The sequence below is a fragment of the Lipotes vexillifer genome, unplaced genomic scaffold (genome assembly GCF_000442215.2).
Source record: "Lipotes vexillifer unplaced genomic scaffold, Lipotes_vexillifer_v1.1 scaffold194, whole genome shotgun sequence".
Taxonomy (NCBI): domain Eukaryota; kingdom Metazoa; phylum Chordata; class Mammalia; order Artiodactyla; family Lipotidae; genus Lipotes; species Lipotes vexillifer.
In genome coordinates, this window is record NW_006771758.1 from 1,851,167 (window position 1) to 1,865,875 (window position 14,709).

Below are 14,709 nucleotides of genomic sequence, written 5' to 3' on the forward strand. Positions count from 1 at the left end.
GCTAACAACAACTCCCAATGAGGCTTCTAGTCTGAGGAGTCCCAGAGCAGAACTCACAAAGGCCCCCATCTCTTACCACGATGGAGGTCAGGTCCTCACTCTCAAAGCGGCTGATGGCCTGGTCCAAGGATTTATACATGGCGGCAGAGATGCGCTGGGTAATGAGTCTGTTCAAGTCAATTGATCTACCCAACAGCTGCATAGAAGAGAGAGAGACAGAGGGAGAGATACAAGGTTACTTATGGTTTGTTTGCACAGGCACATGACAACTAAATGCAATGCACTGATAGGAAATTGTAGTAAAATTATAAACAACATGGCCAGGACAAATAGGGACTCTATGAAGAAAATAGTATTATTAAATTTCCTGAGTATGATAATTCTATTTGGATGATGAAAGAATGTCCTTGTTCTTAGGAGATACACGCTGAGGTATCAGCAGTAAAGTGTCATATGTCTCCAACTTACGCTCACTGGCTAAGAAAAAAGTATGTATATTAAAATATATATTTTATTATAGTGGGTTGGCCAAAAAGTTCATTTGGTATTTTTCCATAGGATGTTACAAACATTTTGGTCAACCTAATATTTATATATAAATATGTTTTTTAAATTATATATATTATAAACATATATTTAAACTATACTTACTATATTTATGAGAGAGAAAAAACACATATATGAGAAAAAGAAAGTGAATAAAATGTGGTTAAAACATGAATAATCATGAATCTGGCTACAAAGTATATCTGTGTGTTTACTGTGTTATTCTTTGATAAACACAGATGTCAAAATCCTGAACAAAATACCAGCAAACAGAATCCAACAGCACATTAAAAGGCTCATACACCATGATCAACTGTGATTTATCCCAGGGATGCAAGGATTCTTCAATATACGCAAATCAATCAATGTGATACACCTCATTAACAAATTGAGGAATAAAAAACATATGATCACCTCAATAGATGCAGAAAAAGCTTTTGACAAAATTCAATACCCATTTATGATAAAAACTCTCCAGAAAATGGGCATAGAGGGAACGTACCTCAACATAATAAAGGCCATATATGACAAACCCACAGCAAGCATCATACTCAATGGTGAAAAACTGAAAGCATTTCCACTAAAATCAGGAACAAGACAAGGATGTCCACTCTCACCCCTCTTATTCAATATAGTTTTGAGCAGTCGGAGAAGAAAAAGAAATAAAAGGAATCCAAATTGGAAAAGAAGAAGTAAAACTGTCACTGTTTGCCGATGACATGATACTATACACAGAAAATCCTAAAGATGCCACCAGAAAACTACTAGTGCTAATCAACGAATTTGGTAAGGTTGCAGGATACAAAATGAATGCACAGAAATCTCTGGCATTCCTATAGACCAACAATGAAGAATCAGAAAGAGAAATTAAGGAAACATTCCCATTTACCACTGCAACAAAAAGAGTAAAATACCTAGGAATAAACCTGCCTCAGGAGGCGAAAGACATGTACTCAGAAAACTATAAAACAGTGATGACATAAACAGATGGAGAAATATACCATGTTCTTGGACTGGAAGAATCAATATGGTGAAAATGATTAGACTACCCAAAGCAATCTACAGATTCAATGCAATCCCTATCAAACTACCAATGGCATTCTTCACAGAAGTAGAACAAAAAATTTTACAATTGATATGGAAACATAAAAGACCCCAAAGAGCCAAAGAAATCTTGAGAAAGAAAAACGGAGTTGGAGGAAACAGGCTCCCCAACTTCAAACGGTACCACAAAGCTACAGTAATCAAGACAGTATGGTACTGGCACAAAAACAGAAAATTAGATTAAAGCTACAAGATAGAATGCCCAGAGATAAACCCACGCACATAGGGGCACCTAATTTACAACAAAGGAGGCAAGAACATACAATGGAGAAAAGACAGCCTCTTCAATAAGTGGTGCTGGGCCACCAAACCAGCTTTACAACAAACACTAAAGGAACTTCTCTAGGCAGAAAACACAAGAGAAGGAAAACACCTACAATAAAAAACCCAAAACAGTTAAGAAAATGGTAATAGGAGCATACGTATCGATAATATCCTTAAATGTAAATGGATTAAATGCTCTAACCAAAAGACACAGACTGGCTGAATGGATACAAAAACAAGACCATATATATGCTGTCTACAAGAGACCCACTTCAGACCTAGGGACACACAGAGACTAAAAGTGAGGGGATGGAAACAGATATTCCATGCAAATGGAAATCAGAAGAAAGCTGGAGTAGCAATGCTCACATGAGACAAAACAGACTTTAAAATAAAGACTATCACAAGAGACAAAGAAGGACACTACATAATGATCAAGGGATCAATCCAAGAAGAAGGTATAACAATTGTAAATATTTATGCACCCAACATAGGAGCACCTCAATACATAAGGCAAATGCTAACAGCCATAAAAGGGGAAATCGACAGTAACACGTTCATAGTAGGGGACATTAACATCCCACTTTCACCAATGGGCAGAGCATCCAAAATGAAAATAAATAAGGAAACACAAGCTTTAAATGATACATTAAACAAGACGGACTTAATTGATATTTAAAGGACATTCCATCCAAAACAACAGAATACACTTTCTTCTCAAGTGCTCATGGAACATTCTCCAGGATAAACTGTATCTTGGGTCACAAATCAAGCCTTGGTAAATTTAAGAAAATTGAAATCGTATCAAGTATCTCTTCCGACCACAATGCTATGAGCCTAAATTTCAATTACAGGAAAAAAAATCTGTGAAAAATACAAACACATGGAGGCTAAACAATACACTACTAAATAACCAAGAGATCACTGAAGAAATCAAAGAGGAAATCAAAAATACCTAGAAAGAAATGACAATCTAAACACGATGACCCAAAACCTACGGGATGCAGCAAAAGCAGTTCTAAGAGGAAAGTTTATAGCAATACAATCCCACCTCAAGAAACAGGAAACATCTCAAATAAACAACCTAACCTTACACCTAAAGCAATTAGAGAAAGAAGAACAAAAAACCCCCAGTTAGCAGAAGGAAAGAGATCATAAAGATCAGATCAGAAATAAATGAAAAAGAAATGAAGGAAACAATAGCTAAGATCAATAAAACTAAAAGGTGGTTCTTTGAGAAGATAAACAAAATTGATAAACCAATAGCCAGACTCATCAAGAAAAAAAGGGAGAAGATTCAGATCAGTAGAATTAGAAATGAAAAAGGAGAAGTAACAACCGACACTGCAGAAATACAAAGGATCCTGAGGGATTACCACAAGCAACTCTATGCCAATAAAATGGACAACCTGGAAGAAATGGACAAATTCTTAGAAAAGCACAACCTCCTGAGACTGAATCAGGAAGAAACAGAAAATACAAACAGACCAATCACAAGCACTGAAGTTGAAACTGTGATTAAAAATCTTCCAAAAACAAAAGCCCAGGACCAGATGGATTCACAGGTGAATTCTATCAAACATTTAGAGAAGAGCTAACACCTATCCTTCTCAAACTCTTCCAAAATATAGCAGAGGGAGGAACACTCCCAAACTCATTCTACGAGGCCACCATCACCCTGATACCAAAACCAGACAAAGATGTCACAAAAAAAGAAAACTACAGGCCAATATCACTGATGGACATAGATGCAAAGATCCTCGACAAAATACTAGCGAACAAAATCCAAAGCACATTAAAAGGATCATACACCATGATCAAGTGGGGTTTATCCCAGGAATGCAAGGATTCTTCAATATACACAAATCAATCAATGTGATAAACCATATTAACAAACTGAAGGATAAAAACCATATGATCTTCTCAATAGATGCAGAAAAAGCTTTCAACAAAATTCAACACCCATTTATGATAAAAACCCTCCAGAAAGTAGCCATAGAGGGAACTTACCTCAACACAATAAAGGCCATATATGACGAACCCACAGCCAACATCATTCTCAATGGTGAAAAACTGAAACCATTTCCACTAAGATCAGGAATAGGACAAGGTTGCCCACTTTCAACACTACTATTCAACATAGTTTTGGAAGTTTTAGCAACCAGAGAAGAAAAAGAAATAAAAGGAATCCAAATCGGAAAAGAAGAAGTAAAACTGTCACTGTTTGCCGATGACATGATACCATACTTAGAGAATCCCAAAGATGCTACCAGAAAACTACCAGAGCTAATCAATGAATTTGGTAAAGTTGCAGGATACAAAATTAATGCACAGATACCTCTTGCATTCCTATACACTAATGATGAAAAATCTGAAAGAGAAATTAAGGAAACACTCCCATTCACCACTGCAACAAAAAGAATAAAATATCTAGGAATAAGCCTACCTAAGGAGACAAAAGACCTGTATGCAGAAAACTATAAGACACTGATGAAAGAAATTAAAGATTATACAAACAGATGGAAAGATATACTATGTTCTTGGATTGGAAGAATCAACATTGTGAAAATCGCTGTATACCCAAAGCAATCTACAGATTCAATGCAATTCCTATCAAACAACCACTGGCATTTTTCACAGAACTGGAACAAAAAATTTCACAGTTTGTATGGAAACACAAAAGACCCTGAATAGCCAAAGCAATCTTGAGAAAGAAAAACGGAGCTGGAGGAATCAGGCTCCCTGACTTCAGACTATACTACAAAGCTACAGTAATCAAGACAGTATGGGACTGGCACAGAAACAGAAGTATAGATCAACGGAACAGGATAGAAAGCCCAGAGATAAACCCACACACATATGGTCACGTTATCTTTGATACAGAAGGCGAGAATATACAATGGAGAAAAGACAGCCTCTTCAATAAGTGGTGCTGGGAAAACTGGACAGCTACATGTAAAAGAATGAAATTAGAACACACCCTAACACCATACACAAAAATAAACTCAAAATGGATTAAAAGCCTTGGTGTAAGGCCAGACACTATAAAACCCTCAGAGGAAAACACAGGCAGAACACTAGATGACATACATCACAGCAAAATCCTTTTTGACCCACCTACTAGAGAAATGGAAATAAAAACAAAAATAAACAAATGGGACCTAATGAAACTTAAAAAGCTTTTGCACAGCAAAGGAAACCATAAACAAGACAAAAAGACAACCCTCAGAATGGGAGAAAATATTTGCAAATGAAGCAACTGAGAAAGGATTAATCTCCAAAATATACAGGCAGCTCATGCAGCTCAGTATCAAAAAAACCAACAACCCAATCCAAAAATGGGGAGAAGACCTAAACAGACATTTCTCCAAAGAAGATATACAGATGGCCAACAAACACATGAAAGGATGCTCAACATCACTAATCATTAGAGAAATGCAAGTCAAAACTACAATGAGGTATCACTTCACACAGGTCAGAATGGCCATTATTAAAAAAGCTAGAACCAATAAATGCTGGCAAGAGTGTGGTGAAAAGGGAACCCTCCTGCACAGTTGGTGGGAATGTAAATTGATACAACCACTATGGAAAACAGTATGGTGGTTCCTTAAAAAACTAAAAATAGAACTACCATATGACCCAGCAATCCCACTACTGGGCATATACCCGGGAAAACCATAATTTAAATAGAGACATGTACCACGATGCTCATGGCAGCACTATTTACAATAGCCAGGACATGGAACCAACCTAAATGTCTATCAACAGATGAATGGATAAAGAAGATGTGACACATATATACAATGTAGTATTACTCAGCCATAAAAAGAAACGAAATTGAGTTATTTGTAGTGAGGTGGATGGACCTAGAGTCTGTCACACAGAGTGAAGTAAGTCAGAAAGAGAAAAACAAATACCGTATGCTAACACATTTATATGGAATCTAAAAAAAAAAAAAAAAAAGGTACCGATGAACCTACTTGCAGGGCAGGAATAAAGAGGTAGACACAGAAAACTGACTTGAGGACATGGGGTGGGAGGGTGAAGCTGGGGTGAAGTGAGAGTAGCATGGACATATATACACTACTGAATGTAATACAGTTGGCTAGTGGGAAGCAGCAGCGTAGCACAGGGAGATCGGCTCGGTGCTTTGCGATGACCTAGAGGGGTGGGATAGGGAGGGTGGGAGGGAGGGGATATGGGGACATGTGTACGCATATGGCTGATTCGCTTTGTTGTGCAACAGGAACTAACACAGTATTGTGAAGCAATTATACTCCAATAAAGATATATTAAAAAAAAAAAGTTGAGGAAAAATACGATGCATTCAGACTGTAGGAAGAGGCTCAGGACACACTCTGGTTCCCCATGCATTGCTGACATCCTGAATCTACCCTTGAAGTTCTTCCTGTATCCGTCCTGTGCCCCAGTTCAGAGTCACCAGGGAGTAGCAGTCCCCCCAGCAAGGGCCTACCGTGTACCTTTATGGGGATGAATTTAAAAGCATGAGGAGAAAGGCTGACTACAGGCTGGAAAATATAGCTTAAGATAATTTCCACTGGGGTACACGTGGGCATTACTGCAGATGCTACATAGATAGCAATAAACATTTATTGAGTACCTGTTGTGTGCACTGCACTTTGCTAGGTGCCCAAGGATTATTCTCAACCATGTAATTTTTTTCTGCTTCCCTTTTGGGAGAGATTTTCCACCAACTAAGGCTCCTTATAGCACACACAGAGCCCTCAAGATTAATGTCCTGTGACTAATTCTAGCTGCACTGGTAACTGATAGCTGTAATCTTCTGAGAGGCTGAAGGAAAAACTCTCTTTGAGCCCTTACTGTTAGCAGAGGTGAAAATGTTTTTTTCCTCTTACGATTCTCCATTTCTCTTAGATTTCTCAGAGCAATGGGAATATCCAGGGCTTCCAGGGTAAATCCTCTCCTCTTTATCCAGGGCATCTTCTCAGTCTCAGCCCTGCTTCCCTTCACCCAAGTCTTCTCCACAAACACGTGAACCACAGGATAAGCACACAGAGGTCACAGCATGAAGGCCATTTCAACACTGTGTGGCTGACAGCAGGGCTTAGGAGTAGGATGCAAGGTCTGCTGGAGCATCTCTTATTTTTGTCTGCCAGGCTCACGTGAACGTCTTTAAGCAGAGATATGTTTCTAGTTCCTGGCAGAATTTCCTCTACATCTGGGGTCAAATGTTAGCAGAGACTAACTCCATAAAAACAAACCATAATGGGCCCTGTTCAGGGGTGGATTTACCCATTTCTGAACATTAGTCTCGACTGAAGGAGGTGGGCTGCAGCTTATGATGGGAGGACAAAGGTGGCCGCTACTCATCAGAGGTGAATGGCAGCTGGGCTGAGAAGCCTAGAACTTGAACCAAAGGAAGCCCAATGCCTCTTGACTGTAAGATTCTGAGGGGGTGTTATATCCATGGTCAGCAGCCCACGTGGGGCAATACCCAGGGAAGATGGTAAGCAGTCCTGATTTCCAGTCTCTAGGCTAACGTCACAGTTCCTCTCTCCTGCCCATTCCACCTCTGTCACCATACCTGGACGTGTCTCTGCTTCAACAGCGTTTCGTAGCGGTTGGATGGTGGGTATGGAATGATGACTCCATAATTCTTACATTCAGCCCTAAAACGTTTATCCAACAGGACACTGGAAGGGATAAAAGTGAAATGAGGCCAGTAAACATGACGGTGAATGGTGATCAATCACCCAGCCGTGTGTATTTCAAACCACAGGATCTACTCATGAAGTGCTATCTTATATATTTTAAATATTTTTTTCTGATCTACAGCAAAGTTCTTCTAATTTTTTTCAGCCCAAAAAGCTCAGTATGTGAAATAGAATTTCTGCGTTAAAGACAGGCAACACAGAAGTTGAGATGCTTTCTTGCTTTTATTCATTCACCATAAAAGCAATTGAGTCCCTGCTTGGTATATCCCAGGAAACATTCTAGGTACCGAGGATACAAAGTTCTTGTCCTTATGGAGCTTACTTTCTAGTAAAGAGAGACTGATAATAAATAAATAGGCAGAGGAATAAAATAATTTCAGATAATAGTAAATACCTGCATAGTATTTACTATTCACCAGGCATACATGTACATGCAGAGTCATTTTTAATCTCACAACGATCCTATGAATTAGATGTTCTATTATGATCTTTTACACTGAGCCATGGATTGCAGAGTAATAAGTGCTCTGAAAATAATAAAACAGGATCATTTGATGTTAGGAGGTCAGGGAAAACCTCTCTAAAGAGGTTCTGTTGGACAGAGACCTAAATGCTAAAAATGGAAAGATCTGGGGGAAGAATCTTTCAGGCATGATTAGCTTGGTACGTTGAGCAAAAGGAAAAATGGTCAGTGTAGATAAGGGGCCGGTGTGCTGGAGAGTATGGTGCAAAAATGAATTTATAAAGTTAGTCTAGGGGCCAGACCATGTGAGACGATATAAGCCACAGTAAGGAGGTTAGATGTTTTCTAGATGTAAATGAAGCCATGGAAAGTTTTTAAGCAGGAAAGTGACATCATCTAAACCTACACTGTCCAATACATTAGCCACCCACCAGGTGAGCCTACTGAGCACCTGAAACGCAGCGGGTCCAAGCTGAGATGTGCTATTAGTATAAAATACACACTAGATGTTGAAGACTTAGGAAGGAAACATTGAAAACTATTTCCTTAATAACTTTTTATTGGTTACATGTTGAAATTATAATATTTTAGATATAATGGATTATAAATAGTATTAAATTAATTTTTAAAATATGGCTACTAAAACATTTACAATTACATCTGTGACCCAGCATTTGTGATTGCATTATATTTCTGATGGACAGCAATGATCTAGATCACTCTGTCCCTCCTGTGCTCTCTGACTCTCCCAACTTCTCGCAATCCCCCCAACTTCCCGTATCTTTGACAAACCACTGATCTTATAAGGAGGGATACAGATTAAGATTCTTATTTCAGATAAGGATATTTTGTAAATTAAATATATAGAGGACCCAGGGTTTGACAAGTCTGAGTTTGTTTACACAGACAATGGACCAGCATATTTGAAAATTATCTTAGAGAAGCTGGAAGCCCAGCTCACTGTTAAAACCCCATGCAATTCAATCCAGACACTTGTGAAGTGACTCCTTTGTGAAAGGCTGTGTTCTCTGCACTTTCCCTGAAACCCTATGCATATGCTTTCTATAGTTTACATCCTTAAGAGCCATTCACTTCATTTAATGCACATTCTGTGTTAACAGACACTTGTGCATCTGTATACCACCTCCTGTCTGAACTCCATCAGAACAACTCAAGTTGTTGAAAGCAAAACAAAGCAAATTTTTATTGTAGGGAAAAAAGTAACAATCCTTGAAATTACTGGTTGGTACATTTGGATTTCCAATAAAAAGGGAAATATCTCTATCTCTATCTATCTATCTATCTATCTATCTATCTATCTATCTATGTAGGCAGGGTTTTTTTGACCAGTACTGTTACGGGTTCCTCGAACCCAGGAATTCTCAGGGGTCTAAATCAACCCATACTGACAATACCAATGAGCCTGTAAAACCTGGCATGCCCAGACCTCTCCTCTTCCTTGGCCTTCTGTCTGGCCTTCATACTCCCATTCTTGCTCACCTCCAATCCGTTCTCTACAGTTTTAATGTTTTTAAAAGATCAAACTTCTAAAAATAAAAATCAAACTGGGTCACTGTCATACTGTGGAAACTATCCCGTGGTTCCACTCCTAGGACAAATGCCTACAAGGCCGCAAGACCTGGGCCCTGCCTACCTGCCCAGCTTTACCATGCAGCCTGCCCACTCTGTGGTCCGTGAATGAGACATTTACCTGTACTAATTCACATTAATCCTCTCAACAGCCCTACAAAGTAGACGTAGGCATGCCCTTCATCTTATGCTTCTGCCACAGGGACTCTGCACAAGTAGTTTGTTTTGCCTGTGATTTCTAGCCCTACTCTTCACCCAGTTTTACTTAATCAAGTCCTATCAACTTCAGATGTGAACTCAAAGGTTACTTTCTCGGGACTGCCCTTCCAGTTACCTATCCCAAAGACTAGTTCAGGTTTAACTGTCATATATTCCCATTAGCTTGTCCTTCGTAGGAACCTCCCTTGACACTGTGCATTCAGTAGTTTTTATTAATGTCTGTTTTCCTCACTAGACTGTAAGCTCCATAAGATCTAGCACCACATCTGCCTGTTTTCCTTTCTCCTACATTCTAGCACCACATCCAGGCCCACGGAATCACTCAGATTTCCTTAGGTCCTAAAGGAGAAGGGAGGTTTTGCAACAGAGAACCTTGCCTTCCAGGTGGCAATCTTAGGAAGCTTTGCTGCATATAGCCCTGGGGCTCTCATACCTGCCAGCCATTGCTTTGTAGTAAGCAAAGATCTGGTCCGCCAGCTTGTAGACAAACTGATCAAAACACAGGTTCACCTGGTGAAAAAGAAGCAGGAAATGTCAATGGTGTCTGTCCGGCTTTATTAGAGAAATTTCAGCAACTGAAGGGGGCAGTGGTGCAGGACTGCCTGAAGTGTGAGGTGACGCAAGATGCTTTGCAGGAAAAAAAAAAAAAGAAGATTCTGTGGCCAACTAAGTTTGGGAAGTCTGGTCTCTTGCTCTCAAGGTCCTCAACCAGGCACGAAGAAAGCAAAATTCAAAAAGCTGTTGAGGAACCACTGTCCCCACTGGTCCCCTCCTGGCTGTTACAAGGTGCCTGCCCAGGGGGAATGCCACAGATAGGGCTTCACATCCTGTAATTACACATATCAGTCCCCTCATCTCTCCCGATAGAATTTCTTATCCTTTCCTTTTATTTTACTTTACCTTGCTTTGCAAATGAAGAAGTTGATGGTCATTAAAAATTTTAAAACCTTTTTAAAACCAGTTTGCTTAAAAATCTTTGGTTTTTAATGAATAAGAGACCGTCTTGCCTTTTCAGTGTTTCATCATGTCAGTGGCAGAATGTGATGCTGAGGCGAGAAGAAAGTTCACAGCAGACATAGAGGATTGAAAGCAAATCCTCCAGTGATGGCAAGGGCAGGGAACGGCCAAAGGTGGGGCGTTAAAGAGATGGGCTCTGATAGTAGCAGGGTAACAGTATAACTTCAAAGGAAATAGACTGTATTTAGGTGATTAATCTTCAATCCTTTTTGCACCAAACTCCCAGTTCCATAAGGTTAACTCTTTATTCAAAGAGCTTTCGTATCTTTTATTTTACACACTAAATGTTATTCGGAACATAAAAACACAGTGCTGTGTGCAGTGTTGTCCTCACATGCACGTAACCAAGGCCTCTGCCCTGGAGTCTGAGCTTCAAGGATCCCTAAGGGTGCCTCGTTCGGGCAAAGGACCCGTAGGATCCAGGGTGGGGTGCCCAACTCATGCCCCCCTTCTATAACCAGCTTTGAATATTCTTGCCCAAAGAGCCCAAGTCCCTTCCAGGACCTGTGTGCTCTTTTCCCTGGGTTCCTCCCTGAGGGCGCACTGCACTGCAGGTGTGTGTACCCCTAGGGCCTGGGGTTGGCCAAGGGGCCATCGTTTTGGGGCACAGGAGGGAGACAACGCTTGGGTATCCACACATAGGCCCTTCCTGGTTCAGAACAGAGTCTGAAAATGGGACGAGAAAGGGGGGGCAGGCCATGAGCTCGGGGTCTCAATCTATATTTCTGCTCCATGGCCTCCAGCGTTATCCAGGGCTTATCTGTGTGCTTTCTTTACTTTTTTTTTTTTTTTTTTTTTTTTTTTTTTTTGTGGTACGCGGGCCTCTCACTGTTGTGGCCTCTCCCGTCGTGGAGCACAGGCTGCGGATGCGCAGGCTGAGCGGCCATGGCTCACGGGCCCAGCCGCTCCGCGGCATGTGGGATCTTCCCGGACCAGGACACGAACCCGTGTTCCCTGCATCGGCAGGCAGACTCTCAACCACTGCGCCACCAGGGAAGGCCCTACATTTATTTTTAAAATGTCACTTGGACATATGACACTCTAGATTTTTTGTTTTCAACCTGCTGGAGAACATGACTATCTAAAATCTTATTGGAAAATGGACCTGTCCAAGCTGTGATGCAACCAATTAACTTGTCTACTGGAATCTTTCTTTCCAAGTTTGTGTACTGCTCAGGAGACAAACAGGACAGATTTGCATTGGGGTCCATCAAGGTTTTCAACTCCCATAGCAACTGGAAGATTTAGAGAGAAAGCAGCATCTGTACTAGATTTTCTTTGAAATACATAAACTTTCAAACTAATTTGGTGGTAATGCTTGTCCTAAGACACTTACATCTTTCCTTTATAAATAAGAATGCCTTATATTTGTGTGACAATTGGCCTCATTCTACGTTTATATAATCCCATGTACTTAGGTGGAGCAGAGACTCTCATTCCAATTTCCAGATGACACAATTGAGATATTTCATCGTCCTTAGCACTGCTGATCCCCTGTTTCTGGTCCTTGCTGGCCCGTGGTAGGACTGCACTTCCTCGCTCCTCTTTGAAAGGAGGCACTGCCATGAGACTTGCTTTGACCAATGACATGTGTCACTTCCAGGTGGAAGCTTTATGTATCAGAGCATGATTCACCCTGACACATCCCCCTGCCATGGCAACTAGTGAATATCCCAGATGGGTCCCAGATTAAAGACTACGTAGAACAGAGCCTCCCGCCAACATGCAATGGAGAAATGAACCTTTGGTCCCAAGCTACTAAGAATGTGTGATTGTCTGTAACTGCAGCATATCCCAGCCTTTCCTGACGATTTCAGAAATAAAGCCCTTGAGCGACTATTCAACAGCTTCATAGGTGACAGGATGGCTATTTCCATCCTACCAGTACTAGAATGAGACTCTATAAGCTGTGTGATGTGGAGGTAATGATACTTGAACACTCTAAGATTTATTATCTGTAAAATAGACAGTAGCATATACACTTCTTAAATTACTGTAAAGACTATTTAAAATGTCCATAAAGTGCTTAGTACTATACCTGGCAAATGGTAAACATATAATAATTGATAGGTAGCATTATTGTTATTATTATTAGCCAATTAATCCAACTGTAAAAGACCCATTAGAAATTAATTTTACCCATGCAGTTCTAAAGTTTGCCATCCCTGAACATCTGAAAAAGAAAGACTAACATCCTGTTCTAGGTCCCTTTTGATGATAATGATGTTTATAAAGGTCAGTGTCCAAAGCAAGTCACTGATCTCCCATGCTATGGTCTGAATGTTTGTGTCCCCCCAAAATTCATGTGTTGAAATCCTAACCCCCAAAGGTGATGGAATTAGGAGGTGGGGCCTTTGGGAGGTGATGAGGTCACGAGGATGGAGCCTTCATGAATGGGATCAGTGCTCTTATAAAAGAGACCCAGAGAGCTCCCTGGCCCCATCCACCATATAAGGACATGGCGAGAAGTCTGGGACCCAGAAGAGGGCCCTCCCCTGACCAGGTTGGCACCCTGATCTCAGACTTCTAGCCTCCAGAACTGTGAGAAATACATTTCTGTTGTTTATAGGCCCCGCAGTCTGTGGTATTTCATTACAGCAGCCCAAATGGACCAAGACACCCCACTTTGGGCCCAGCTAGAGACCTGAAAAGTCCAGGCTCTTGGAACACGATTATAAGAACAAAAGGAGAAGCAATCACTTGCCTCAGCTTCGATCTCATCGTACAGGAACTGCTTTTTAAACTTAGTCAGAGCATAGTAGGCGCTGTCGTTGTACAGATCCAAAGGGTAGAGGACGTATCTGAAGAGGGAAAAACAACGGCCAGTAGCTCACTAATGATCTCTCTTGAGGCAGGCAGATTTAAACTTGCTTAGGAAATATGAACAGCTGGGTGAACAAATTCAGAGTTAGGAAAAAGAGACCCTTTCAGGGTCTAGGATGTTTCCAGCCTCCACTTAAGAATGACTTACTTTACTGTCTGCCCACAGAAAGCAAAGTCCATGATGTTAATAAATGCAAGGCCTGAAAAAAATTAGTCTGGGACTAAAAGAAATCTGGTGGCCGTTAAGGCCATTAGCTTCCCTATCCCCAGAGATGATAATTTTCCCAGCGTGGCTGTTATGAGCCTGGGAAGGGCAGCTGGGCTGGTAGATTTCTGAACCTTTCTGCAAGGCTGAGTCACATCTGGTGGTGATTTGATCCTGGGTGGGGCACACTGCCTCATCTGGAAAGTTCTGGAAAGAACAGGGCTCACTGGCTGGCAAACTGCCCTCTACCTGCACCTCGGGAACCTCCTTGCTGGCCCAACCCTGCCTCTTACTCCATCATGGAAGGTTCTTTGGTTTCCAGGATATGGTCTGTTAGAATCCAGGGCATGGACATCTCAATAGGGAACTGGATTCGCCGGCCCATGGTTAATTCCAGGAAGAATTCTCGGAACCAGAGCTGGGAGAGGTCGCAACACTGCTGCAGGGCTTCTGGAAGCATAAGGGAGAGAGCCTTGGGTTATACATCAGAAGCACCCGAAGATCTTAGTTCTTACTGGGTTTTTTTAAACTTTTATTCTTCTTTCATTGTGCTAGGTACAGAGCAGGTACTCACGAAAATGACTCGATCAGTAGACCATGCTCTCCTGTACCTGAAGGCCAGCCTAACGTCTATTTAGAAGACAGTGTTTGGGGAATTCCCTGGTGGTCCAGTGGTTAGGATCCCAGGCTTTCACTGCCAAGGGCGTGGGTTCAATCCCTGGTCAGAGAACTAAGATCCCACAAGCTGCACAGTGGCCAAAAAAAAAAAAAAAAAAAAAAAA

The 14,709-nt window shown here is 41.0% G+C and overlaps 1 protein-coding gene across 3 annotated transcripts in view; it reads right to left on the minus strand.

Annotated features, from left to right (window-relative positions):
• The window catches only part of CYFIP2 (cytoplasmic FMR1 interacting protein 2), a 133,714-nt gene that overhangs the window by 58,783 nt on the left and 60,222 nt on the right, over nt 1–14,709 (minus strand). For all 3 annotated transcript variants that reach the window (XM_007447124.1, XM_007447125.1, XM_007447126.1), the window contains 5 exons: nt 14,221–14,377; nt 13,604–13,700; nt 10,316–10,392; nt 7,481–7,589; nt 77–196 (listed from right to left, as the gene is read on the minus strand). In XM_007447124.1, the coding sequence (XP_007447186.1) occupies nt 77–196; nt 7,481–7,589; nt 10,316–10,392; nt 13,604–13,700; nt 14,221–14,377 (560 nt within the window). The remainder of the gene's footprint in view (nt 1–76; nt 197–7,480; nt 7,590–10,315; nt 10,393–13,603; nt 13,701–14,220; nt 14,378–14,709) is intronic.